General features: G+C 38.7%; 2 protein-coding genes across 4 annotated transcripts; both read right to left on the bottom strand.

Moving 5' to 3' along the window:
- Positions 1 to 3,806: 3,806 nt before the first annotated feature.
- On the bottom strand, positions 3,807 to 8,265 carry LOC111798280 (uncharacterized). Of its 3 annotated transcripts, none has more exons than XM_087125235.1 (5): positions 7,903 to 8,265; positions 7,693 to 7,820; positions 7,490 to 7,602; positions 6,377 to 6,562; positions 3,807 to 4,905 (listed from the first exon to the last, which is right to left on the bottom strand). In XM_087125235.1, the coding sequence occupies exons 1-5, from the start codon at positions 8,226 to 8,228 to the stop codon at positions 4,858 to 4,860; spliced, it is 801 nt and encodes a 266-aa protein (XP_086981361.1). In that variant the 5' UTR covers positions 8,229 to 8,265; the 3' UTR covers positions 3,807 to 4,857. The 3 variants fall into 3 exon arrangements, with proteins under 3 accessions (XP_086981361.1, XP_086981360.1, XP_023537100.2); XM_087125234.1 differs by lacking the exon at positions 3,807 to 4,905 and adding an exon at positions 5,786 to 6,222; XM_023681332.2 differs by lacking the exon at positions 3,807 to 4,905 and adding an exon at positions 5,786 to 6,195 and having other exon boundaries at positions 7,903 to 8,263.
- Positions 8,266 to 8,937: 672 nt separating this feature from the next.
- LOC111798211 (growth-regulating factor 1) lies at positions 8,938 to 11,566 on the bottom strand. Its single transcript, XM_087125214.1, has 4 exons — positions 10,942 to 11,566; positions 10,541 to 10,771; positions 10,022 to 10,424; positions 8,938 to 9,922 (listed from the first exon to the last, which is right to left on the bottom strand). Exons 1-4 carry the CDS (start codon positions 11,315 to 11,317, stop codon positions 9,076 to 9,078), a joined length of 1,857 nt encoding a protein of 618 aa, XP_086981340.1. The 5' UTR covers positions 11,318 to 11,566; the 3' UTR covers positions 8,938 to 9,075.
- Between the last annotated feature and the right edge of the window lie 1,384 nt (positions 11,567 to 12,950).

Raw genomic sequence — 12,950 nt, 5'->3', positions numbered from 1 at the left:
TATGCTTCAAACTCCCAATATTCCTAATTTTATGCCCAAAATGCCTCTTTTTTCTCCTTTTTTTTTTTTTTTTTTCCATTTTAATTTGGTTCTTTTGATACTTTTTTTCATTAAAAAAAAAAAAAAAAAAAAATTCAATGACACGAAAAATCTTATCAACAAAATCCGATGCGGACTACCTGCACTGCACCTGGACAGAAAGACCCTATCAAGCTTCACTGTTCCCTGGGATTGGCTTTGGGCCTTTCCTGCGTAGCTTAGGTGGAGGGCAAAGAAGGTCCCCTTCCGAGGGGGGCCTAAGCCATCAGAGATACCACTCTGAAAGAGCTAGAATTCTAACCTTGTGTCAAGACCTACGGGCCAAGGGACAGTCTTAGGTAGACAGTTTCTATGGGGTGTAGGCCTCCCAAAAGGTAACGGAGGCGTGCAAAGGTTTCCTCGGGCCAGATGGAGATTGGCCCTTGAGTGCAAAGGCAGAAGGGAGCTTGACTGCAAGACTCACCCGTCGAGCAGGGACAAAAGTCGGCCTTAGTGATCCGACGGTGCCGAGTGGAAGGGATGTCGCTCAATGGATAAAAGTTATTCTAGGGATAACAGGCTGATCTTCCCCAAGAGCTCACATCGACGCTTAGAAAATCCAACTTGTACGGTCGTGAACTTATTTGAGTTAAATTCAAACAATTGAAATCTTCGTGAATTATATTGATTCATGAATTCTCCTAAAATTAATTGGGTTAAATTCAACCCATCAAAATTTATATACTCCAAAACTTTTAAAAATAATTTTTAACGTTTGAAAGGTAATACTAATCCGAATCAACTCTAACCAAAATTTTATAGGTAGATTTAGTTGAGTTCATTGTTTAACTAATTGTTTGGTTTGGAAATTTTAGAACACAAACAATTAAGTTAAACGGCTCACAAACTGTGATGTCCCACATTGGTTGGGGGAGAACAAAACACTCTGATAAGGATGTGGAAACCTTCCCTAGCAGACGCATTTTAAAGCCTTGAGGAGAAGTCCGCAAGGGAAAGCCTAAAAAGAAGACAATATTTGCTAGCGGTGGATCTGGGTTATTACACAAACACTCTAAAAAATTAAACTATATTCGGTGTAAATTCAAATTCATTTGAAATGGGTAAAAGTATAGGATTTGTGTATTTTTGATGAGTAAAAAAGACATTGTTTCAAATATTCCTTCTTTTGGTAAGCAGTCAAAATCTCTTTTACTTTAGTGCCTGCTTTTAGGATGTGAATGATAGGGACAATGGTAATAAAAAAAAAAAAAAAAAATTTACAGATTTCTCCACAGCTTTTGTTTGTTTGTTTGTTTTATAAATTTGATTGATTAAGGTTGTTTGTGAGTGGGAATGTTGGTTGCATGCAAATAATATGGTGAAATTCAAACCATAATGATTTGGGTATAGATTTTAGAAGGTCGAAAGAGAAAATGGGAGAGCTTTAAGGATTGTTTTGTGTTGTGATTATGCAGTAATGATGAGGCAGGAATAGAATGGTGCGTGGATAATGCAATGCAATGCGACGCCCCACCACGCCAGGAGTAGCTTTGTTTGGATGCGTCGGCCAAAGGGGTTTGACTACTCCCACTTCTCTTTCTTTCTATTCCCTTTCATTTTCATTAACCTTTTCAGTCACAAACAATACTTGGTGCTTGCTGCTGCTGCTGCTTCCTTTTTCTTTTTCTTCTCTGCTTTTCATCATCATTTTTCAACCTCCCACCCGTATCTTCCATACTTTGATACCGCTTGTTGTACTCTAATACCACAACCAAATGTTCTGATACCCAATTGTTGTAACTAAATTGGAAGTAAGATTGATCACACTCACATACCCACAAATAGAAATTAAATAAAGAGACACAATCCAATTGTTGTAACTAAATTGGAAGTAAGATTGATCACACTCACATACCCACAAATAGAAATTAAATAAAGAGACACAAAGTTTTACGTGGTTTAGAGAGAAGTTTTCCTACAACTATGGATGGTGGCCAATTGTTGAGGATTATTGGGAGGGAGTCCTACCTCGACTAATTTAGGGGATTATTGTGAGTTTATAAGTAAAGGAATACATCTCCATTGGTACGAGACCTTTTGGAGAAGTCCAAAGCAAAGCCATGAACGCTTATGCTCAAAGTGGATAATATCATATCATTGTGGAGAGTTGTGGTTTCTAACACAGCAAGCTAAAACAACTAGATATTAAGATGTCACAATCCAACCCCTTTCGAGACCCAACGTTCTCGCTAGCACTCGTCCCCTTCTCCAATCGATGTGGGATCCCCCGATCCATCCTCATTCGATGTCCTTTCTGGCATACCGCCTCATGCCCATTCCCCTTCGAGGTCCAGTCTTCTTGCTGGCATATCGCCCAATGTCTGGCTCTTATACTATTTGTAATAATCCAAGCTTACCGCTAGTAGATATTGTCCTCTCTTAGGTTTCCTTTTTGGGTTTCTCTTCAACATTGGCATGAAGCCTTTTGAGAAAGTCAACGAGAGCTTACGCTCAACGCGGACAATATCATACAAAGTGTATGCACTCTCCATCTTACTTGGTTTTGTTTTCTTAATCTTTTCCAAAAACAGTACAGTTTTTTATTATATTTGACATAACTGAGAAAGCAAAAGAGGTGGTAATGGAGGAATTCAGAGCTTTTTGAGCCCTACTTTCGTACTATAAAACCATAGGTTCATCGTGGAAATTAACTAAAAAAGTAAGTGATGAAACAAAGTCGACCCCCCAAATATCATTATGTTTGCTTTTTGCCTCTCATTTATTAAAGCTTAATTGTAATGATTCAAAAACTGGAAATCTTTGTCTTAATTAACAATCATACATACACCTTATCCTTCAAAAGTCTTTGTACCCAAATTATTTTAGGACCATATATGGGTTAGCCTCGCTTTTTTAAATGTGTATACGAGTTAGGCCGAGGTCTTCTCACAACCGATTTACTTTGCTACTCATGTAACCGCTTTTCATTATCAACCCTACATATCATAGGTGCTTGAGGCTCAACCTCTCCTAGGTTCCAACTTATAGTTCTCATCATACTGTTATGGACATTGTTCTCAGATTCGCTAGTAGGGTTTAGTTAGTGTCTCTTTAGTAGGTCCCATAACGTAAAAATTATAAAGAGGGGGCAACCCTTATGCTTGCCAAAACTTATCTACCTATGTGGTCCTTTACCCTCCTCCGAACAAGATGATAATTAGCAAGTGGTTTAAGATCTTGTAATTGTACCTTACGACATTCACATAAAGCTCTAATTTGGTCGCTCTCTTTACGTTCTTTTTAGGTTCGTATATTTCATGGCCAAACTTTATCTCTACCCACTGATAATCATAAACGTACTACTACTACAGACCTCTATTGATTGGGGTAAGTTTACTATTAGGAATTAACAGAGAAAACCCTAATAGTCCCTCCACAAAGTATAAGTCATTATAGCCGACTACTAGTAAAGCTATACAAACCCTCAATAGTTGAGGCAAGTTCATGATTAAGGGTATAACAAAACAAACAAATTCAGGCATGAAATCAACACGGATATAGTAAGATAATCTAATCATAGATACCTAGTTATGCTTTTGATTTCATCCTAGTTATGCTTTTGATTTCATTCAATTTCATGTTCAATTTGGCGAAATTATAAAAATCGAGCATACAATATATCTACATACTTTTCATCAGCAATACTAACTCATTTCATTCCAAATCTTTCAAATAATAATTCATGTAACATGCTCCAATAGTCTTACCAGCATTTCTTAATCTAAAATTTCGAGGTTCTACTTACTTGGTTCGAAAGCATCTTTGATCATTAGTTCGATACAAGCTTCAAATTTCTCCAAGCTCTTAAATAAATTCTAAATTTATAGAAGCGATACGAACCATAAAAAATTAGATTAAAAATTAAACAAAAATTGTGACACCTGAGTAAAGAATGGCTACATGAATGAATCAAGATCATATTCGAATGGTGGGAATCACGAGGATAGGATCTTTCAATTATCTTGATCCTTACCTCCTTACCTCATGAAGCTAAATCAAATGAGTCAAGAATCACAAAGTTTCATCTAAATCAAATGAGTCAAGAATCACAAAGTTTCATCAAGATGATAGGAAGGAAAGCATAAAATATAAATAAGGTTATAAGATAAGATTGGGCAGTGTGTGGTTTAGGGTTTGTCTTAAGCAGAGATGTGATGTGCAATTGGATATCACAATGCCCCACAAACACACACCATTCAAACATCCTTCCCTCTTTTCATTTTCTTGCCATTCTTTACATTAACATACCACAAAAACATCCGCCCCTACAATCAGGTTTGACTTGTTTTATAGCGGTGGAAAATACTCACTTTTATAAATTCAAACTTTTACACTCGAATAAAGGTATATGAATGAATCAAGATTATGTTTGAATGAGATCGGTTCTAAGGATAGGATGACTAAGAAAGACTTCAAAGAAATGAGAGTTACTACCGATACCAATAAGGTGTACCTTTATTTTTATTACTCAATTATAGGAATTCCATGGTTAAACGTGTTTTCCTCGAAACAATTCTATGTTGGGCGACTTCTTGGATGTTTTCCTAAGATGCATGTGAGTGAAAACAAAACATGTTGGGAGGACTTGTGTTGGTATGTGAGGATAGTCTTCACTCATAGAAGCGATGAGTAAGTAACGTCACCATGTCGCATGAGGATGCAGAGGAATGTCAAAGCCATTAAATGTCGAATTTGGATTCCGAATCCAAATATGAATTATGGCATGAGTTGTTACAAATGGTAAAACAGTACCTCTCCCAGTAAGATGTGGTTTAGAGACTAACCTTCAGAGATGAACCAAGAATGAAATTGATGAGCATGTGACACCTGTGTAAAGAAAGAGTACATGAATAAACTAAAAACACATCTGAATAAGAGCGGTTCTAAAGATAGAATGACTAAAAAATGCTAACATGCATACGAGGGAGGACAAAGTTTTTACGAAACATCACATGTCAAAATTTAAAACAAACGAAGATGTTTAAGAAATTCATGTCTATTTCCATCCTCTTTCCCCACAAACTAAGCGGCCCCTTAATCTTCAACATTTCATTTATCCATTCAAACGGGCTAACACAACATCCAATTCTTTTATCAAAGAATAAGCATGTGATGCTTTTTCTTTGAACTTTTGAATAACTATTATGACACCACCAATACCATTCCCCTAAATTGACATCCACGCTCAAACAGTATGAATATATATATATATATACACAACAAATGCCGATTTTGATTGCTTGTAAATGGAAGAGAGGCAGGGGGAAAGGCTTAGTTTTTATGGAAGTTATGGGTTTTTGTTCAATGGCGTGGGGATAAGCTAGTAGTGGAAGGAACATGATGAAAAAGAATGCCATAAAAACTCCACTTTTCGGGTTTAAGACCAAAGAATAAGCAAAAGATTTTACTAAATGAAGCTGTCTTGCTTGTTCTATTTTTGTGGGTTTATGGAAATGGGTCATATTCGTTCGGTCAGTGAAGTGGTTTCTCCCGGAGGAACCCAAAAACTCTCCATTTTGAGAAACTTTACAAGAGAAATCTGTGTGTGTGTGGGTCAGGTGCAGAGGATATCAGAAGGGTGGTGGAGCTGTGCGCACCACATAGACATTGGGGGGCACTGTCGGCTGGTCATACCGAAATGATGGACAGTGCACATATATAAAAAAGCCAAATAAGATACCACCAAAGCTAATCTAAGTAGGAAGAATTGATGACTAATCACATCCTATTATAAATATAATTTTGGTGAATGATTGTACACCTCCGCATTGACACGACATGAACAGTAAAGACCTAACTATACATGAAAGCAAGGGGTTTGAAACGAGCATGTAGCCATAGACAACACGTCCTGGACAAGCATGACCAAGACATCCAACACACGGTCTCAAGCAACATGTCTTGGACCGGCGCAATGGATTATGTTGGGCCCGTTTGACCAAATGGAGAAGGCCCAAACTTGGAGATCGACCTCACACATAAAAGCCCGTCAAAAACGCCCAAGGACCCAACATGAGATGTAAGGTCTAGAGACCAGACCCAAGCCCATTTAAGATAACACAGCAAATGGAGGGTGTTTGTCCATCATCACCATCTTCTCACCAATGATGTCAACAACTGCACCCATTTATACAGACAATTCGTCTGTTAGGATCAACCAAAAGTAAAGCCCATGGATGAGAAAACAGTGAAGAAAATGAAAATGAAAACCAGTTTGCGAGGAAGCATTCATGGAAAGGAATGGCATAAATAAGCATATGGCACATTTTGGATGTTGATAGTGAAGAAGTTTCCGCACCTCAAATAGCTCAAATGGGTTGCCACGACGATATACATCGTTCTTCTTCCCATTATCGACTGGAAAAACTTTATATCGTATCGCTCTCCATCCAACGAGCAAGACAGCCGTGCTTCCCATTGTTACCCCTATGAAATTATATGGTGGAATATGGCCAGACGTTGCAGCTCTTATTATTAGACCAAGCTGCAAAAGACAAAGAAAAGTGATCTTTTTGTACAGTAAAAGATTAAAGAACAATATATAACGTCATAAACTTCAGAATCCATAAGATGGTCAAGATACAATCATCTTGATACTGTTATCTATAATGAGTTAAGAACAAATCATCTCAACAAGGGATGCCCGGTGTCACAGTTGCACTTTCCTTAGTAGCGGATTTGGCAATTGTATGGCACTCATTCTCAGCCTAAGTGAGTCAAACCAATTTAGGACCGCGTTGCCTACAACCGGACAACGTATGCTCTAGACTCTGGTCCCATTTTGAGAAGAAAGTTTTAGAAAACGGGGCTGAGAGATTTTGATAGAGTTTGAAAGCAAGATTGAAGAAAGGTGGAAAACAATGTTATATGACTACAAGCAAAAGGCAACACAACGGCTTAAATAACATATGACTTTTCGGGTAAGGAGAATTTGACACTAGTTGCATCACCTATAGTACATTTTGAGGCGATTCAAGTTTGGCAGGCCTAGACGTGATTTTGCCAAACGGACATACAAAATCTAGATGGGAGGAGTCGGCGACTAGTCACATCCCCCTAGAATACATTCGGGGGCATTTCATGTCTACCAAGCGTAGACATAATTCTGCCGAAACGTCATACGCTTAGAAAAGACTAGAAGGAAGTTATACATCATGAAAGCAGTAAAAGAAAGCGATAAAGTGATACAAGGCAAGGGTTCTGGCACGTAATGAGCACGCGGCCATGAACAACACGCCTTGGACAATTACAACCGTGATACCTAATATCAAATGATATCATAACTAGTAAAACAAGAATTCTTTCGTGATCGCAGTCTTAGTTCAACGGAGGAAACCATTACTTTTCAGGATCAAATGATATCAAAACTAAGAAGCACTGAAGGACAAACACAAGAAGGTCATAAACTTACAGGAATTCCCAAAGCCCATGATTTAGAAGCTGCAAAAACAGCCTTGGAATAACCATTTAAACCACGCCCATCCTCTCCATAACCTCCGAGAAAGTAAGCACTCAGAAACCAACCTATAACAATCCACTTTCAATGATTCATCCAGCAAAAAAGAACCACCAACAAACATTCAACTACAAATTATGGCGCAGATAAAAACATACCAGCAATAAAAGGATCCGCCGTGCGCAAAGTCTCGAAATCAAAAACAGGGAAACCATGGCTAAATCTTCCTATTGAGGAGAACAAAAGCAAAGCCAATACATCTCCACCAGCAAGCAGAGCCACATGGCTGAAGAATCACAGAACCACAGAACAATATATTAAATTCACAGATGAAACAAGAAAAAAAATCATAAAAACGCCCAAATTACCTCCATTTTCTCCATCGAGAAGACCTATCGGGCTTATCAAACTGAATGACGCCTTCCAACGGAACACTCTCATCGCCGACGAAAACCGTCTGGTCGGAGGAAGAAGAAGGCAGACTTGGAGAGTTGGAAAGAGCCTGTTTCGTCGAATCGACGGCTCCTTCCGCTTTTGAGAGGGCTATGATAAGCGGCTCCGCAGCATTCCTTCTGGGAATAAATTTAGAGCGTCGAAAAGGATTAGGGTTTGAGAATTTGAGAGAGGGAAGAGTGGTAAGGGAAAACTTGGTCGCCGGTTCGACTCCGGCCGGAGCCTGCCTCAAAGGCAGCATTATCCAATGGATCACGAAAATTGATGAGTTTTTCTATTTTATTTTATTTTTTGAAATCTATTTAATGGGTTTTTTTTTTTTTTCTAGAATTAATTATTTCCTTAAAATATACTTTTTGTATTTTACAATAAAATTCAGCTATAATAGAGGATGGAAATAATCCTCAATATATATTAAAAAAGCTTCTTATAATATTTAATTCTGAAAAATATGCTCCTCAAATAATATTTGTTATTTTAATATATATAATTTGAAAAAAAAAAAATTATGGCTCTTATAGGTTTATATTTTTATTTTTATATTTAGAATAAATTGAATTTTTTATGAAATTGAAATAACCACAATGGATGTCATGGATGCGGTTCATATTATACCTCCACGGCTTCATGTGGTATGATATTATCTAATTAAAGCATAAAGCATAAATTCTAATAAATTCTTAATATTAATATTCACGGTCCTAAATTCTTAATATTCACTGTCCATCCAAATTCTTAATATTCACTGTCCATCCAACATAGAACCTTGGAGTTCCTATGATTATAAGTCACGGGAAAAATACATCTTATTGACATAGACAGTGACTTTCAATTCTTTCGAGTCTTTCTTAATCCATCCTAATCTCAAGATTGCTCTCATTCGGATATGATCTCGTCGAGAATCATAAGGGAAGTAAATTTTGGCTTACCTTGAGATTCGAATCATTTCACAATGTCAAGCTTAAATCAGGTCGGGAGAAATAAAAGACACCAAATTTCACATACACAAAATGAACTCATCTGACAAACTATTTATGGAAGGTCAGCACATACAAACATATAATTCAAATTCTTCTTCGACCTGTTTCTTAACCACTAGGCAAAGATGATGAAGAATTCACAAAAGTGGACCCCAAACGATCGCTGCATTGGCTGCCTCCTCCTCCTCCTCCTTCGTGAGTCTTCTTGTTGTTATCTGTTCTTGGGCTACTCCCTGTGCTGCTGTTCGAGAAAGACCCGAACGCAGTCTTCTGCAGAACCCCGGTGGGCGACGACCCGAGCGACGAACTGTTGTCCCACCCTTCGGTCATCAGGTTTAGTATTGACGAGTTCTTCGATTCCCCGCTGTTGTTGTTCGTGCTATGAAGAACCTCTCCAAGCGGACCACCCATGGAGCTCTCCCACGAGATGGGAATCCAATTTGCCTGCCTGTTGTTTGCCTCATCCATTACATTCCCCACTCCCAATCCCATTTGAATTGGGTCGAACTCCTGCGAAGATCTCAACGGCGAGAGAGTGAGTTTCTCGTGAACGGGAGACGACGTCGAGGATCTGAAATCTGATGTAGCCATTGGGATTGATATGGATAGCTGAGTCCTATCGGATTGGAGATCAGGATTCCAGTTCGACCACGACACCGATGAGCTATCGGATTGGTTCTTAGGCCAATTGAGTGAGTGTTGGGTTTCAGCTGCTTGTTGAGAAGTAGTGAGGCCCTCTGAAGGATTGAAAGCTCTGTAAGTCATCAAAGATGAAGCCTTTTGTGAAGGGTTGAGGAGGAAATTGGAAGAGACAGATGTAAACTCTGTTCTTGGAGATTCTTCAAAAGGGTTCTGTTTGTGAATGGCAAATGGAAGCTGTTTGAATTCTTTCATGTTCATGGAAGATGAATCATGCAACCCAACGCCGCCATTCTCTTTGTTCGTTATGAACATTCTGCAACACAAAAATTGAACCGAAATAAAAGATTCAGGGCTTGATTTGTTTGGTTATTGGGGATCATGAACAGAACAGGGCGGCGATGAAGATTACTACCTGTTGATTTGAGGGACGGTGGCGGAGGAGGGAGGCGGATGAGATCCACCGCGGTTCAGGTTCTTGAAGTGATGAGTACCAGCACAAGAGATGGTGTTGGGGGAGGCGTTGCTGGGTACCGCCGTCATGGAAGGTGGAGAAGAAGAAATCAGTTTAGAGGCGGTGGTGGTGGTGGCAGCGGTGGTAATATTGGAGGCTCCGGCGACGGAGTGGGAGTGGCCGGCTTGGCCTTCCACAGGCTTTCTTGAACGATGGCGGCCTCTGTTCATATGCCGTTCACAGTACTTCTGGTCAGCAACTGCGTCTCTTGAGCACCGCCATTTCTTCCCATCGGTCCGACGGCACCTTCCCGGTTCAGGATCACTGTTATTTGAAAACCCCACATTGAAAGCTCCCCACCCCACTACAAAAAAAAACCCCAACATAAGCCATTTTCTGTTTCCACGAGATCTACAGAAAAAAAAAAAAAAAAAAAAAAAAAAAAAAAAAAAAAAAAAAAAAAAAACAGGGGAAACTCACCGGCAGTGGGTCGGAGAAATCCGCCGGAAAATGTCGGAATGCCAGCAGATTCAAGCGCTTTTCTGATGGGAATGAGTAAATTAGAAGGAACATGAACATTAGCAGTAATGTATTTGTAGATCAAAGCCTGGTGTTCCAGCTCCATCCATTGAGATGGAGTGAACGGAGCTCTAACACCTATAAACCCACCGCCGTGCATGCTTCCACCGTTCAAACCTCCATAACTGCCGCCTGTAGAACACAAAATCAAAAACAAAAAACACCCAAATGCTTCAAAAACCAAACGAGGCAGAAACCAGAGCACAACAGTTGCACAAATCTACTTGGGGCAGTCGGAATGAAAAGACCGACAAAACAGAGTAAAGCAAGAACCGAATGCGAGCATTGAAAGCAGGACGTACCTGCATTTCTTGGGGCGGAGGATCGGACGAAATTAGCGGAAGCAGCTGAGAGAGAAGCTGTCTTATCAAGTGGAGGAGGCTCTGCTTTCGTCGATGAAAAACAGAGCATTTGGTGATGATTTTGGTTAGAATCAGAGACAAAGAAAGAGGAATTAGATCTAAGCAAAGAAGAAGCAGACGTTTTAGGGAGCTTAGAGGCTCTCAAATCCTCCATTTCAGCTACACCGCCACTGCCAGATCGCTCCTGTTTATGCAAAAACCCAGAAACAGAGGCAGAATCGTACCATTTCTGCTTCATTTCAGGATCTGAAGAGAAACCAGAGATATCCGATGAACCCACCACCAACCCATCAAAACCCACCGCTCCAAAATCCATACAAACACAACAAAAACAACAAAACCCACAAAACCCACAAAGATTTTTCCAAAGAAAAACAAGAACAGCTAAACCTCTGAACAGAGTAAACGGGACATTGATTATGTTCTTCGCCCAAAAAAGAGAGCGACCGGGTGAGGTTGAAGGAGGCACATTTGAAGATAGTTTAAGGCTTTTATTTGATGTTTATCTTTTTATTTTTAAGAGCTTCAGATTTTTCATTTTAATCTTTTTTAGAAAATAAACAAAAATAATTGGAGAGAGAGAGTAGGACAAACATGATGAACAAGACTTCCTACGTTTCTCAAACTGCAATAAAGTCAGCCAAACAAAATCATAAAAAGCGTTATTTTCTGGGCCTAACAAAATATTAGTTTTGATTTTCCTTTCTTTTTTTTAAATTAATTATTTTAATTAAATTCACTTTTTAGGTAAAAATCTATAATCCCCCATGAGGACACTCTTATTATTATTGGAAATTTGAGGGGTAGGACGGTAATTTGCACAAGAACAGAACAAAATCTGTCATTATCCAGACTTTAAAAAATAAATAAATGAATTTTAATTTTAATTTTTTTTAAAAAAAAAAAGAATTGAAATTGGGTTAGGACGGTGGTGTGGTGGGCTGCATCAAACCACCACGTGATCCCTCATCCCCGGTCCAGACCGTTCTTGATATTCCAATTTTACCCTCGGATAAAAATTTAATTTCTATTCATTTATAAATAAGAAAAACATTCGAAAAAGTCAACTTCTCTCTGACAATAGTTATATACTCTGAACTGTTGTTATTATTCTCTCTTTGCCCTCGTTTTCTAAAACTTTCCTCTTAAACTGAGGCTAGAGGCTCGAACATACGTCGCTTGGCCGTAGACGACGTAAGAACGAATTGGCTTAACTCACTTATCGTTGGAAAGTCAGCTGCTATCAAGAATGCGGTTAACATCGGACGTGTTATTATATTATGGTTTGGTTGCATGTGGGAGAATATTTGGGTGTGGTGTGGCACTTGAAATAGCTTCAAGATTGGGATTGCTTTGGTTTGGTCGGTTTGGGGAGTTCCTACTTTTGTTGCCTAAAAGACCATTCCAAATCTCTTATTTTATATTCCAATCACATGCTGCTTTCTTCTTTTTTCTTCAACTTTCTATCGTACACTAACTTCTCCTCGGTCATATCAGATTCCGTTTTGTTTTTCATTCTTGTCTTTAAAACCCGTTTTCATTTAGATTCAATTGAACTTCTAAACACTATTGTTTGAGGTTTCAATCAAAATTCGTGCTCGATTGTCAATGATCTTAATTGACTATAATGACTATTAGGAGTTTTGTAATGAACTTTCTAATAGTAAATCTATCTCGAAAAACAGAGTTAGCAGTAGTGCTTTTACGATTATGAGTTGGTAGAACTTGGGTTAAGCTCTGAAATGTATGAACTTTACGATAATTTTACGCAAGTTTTGTGGGCCGTCTTCAACTACTCTTTAATCGTGATCTTGTTCAGATGAGAGTAAGGGATAACACAGGAAATGAGCATTGGCAAGCATATGGGTTCTCCTCCCTCCTTTATTATATTTACGTTATGGGGCATTATTAGGGAGATGTCAACTAAACTCAACTAAAGAATCTGAGAA

The sequence above is a fragment of the Cucurbita pepo genome, chromosome 7 (genome assembly GCF_057944985.1).
Source record: "Cucurbita pepo subsp. pepo isolate OVF chromosome 7, ASM5794498v1, whole genome shotgun sequence".
NCBI lineage: Eukaryota > Viridiplantae > Streptophyta > Magnoliopsida > Cucurbitales > Cucurbitaceae > Cucurbita > Cucurbita pepo.
Note: the sequence above shows the minus strand (reverse complement) of the source record. Positions and strands in the feature narration are given on the sequence as shown.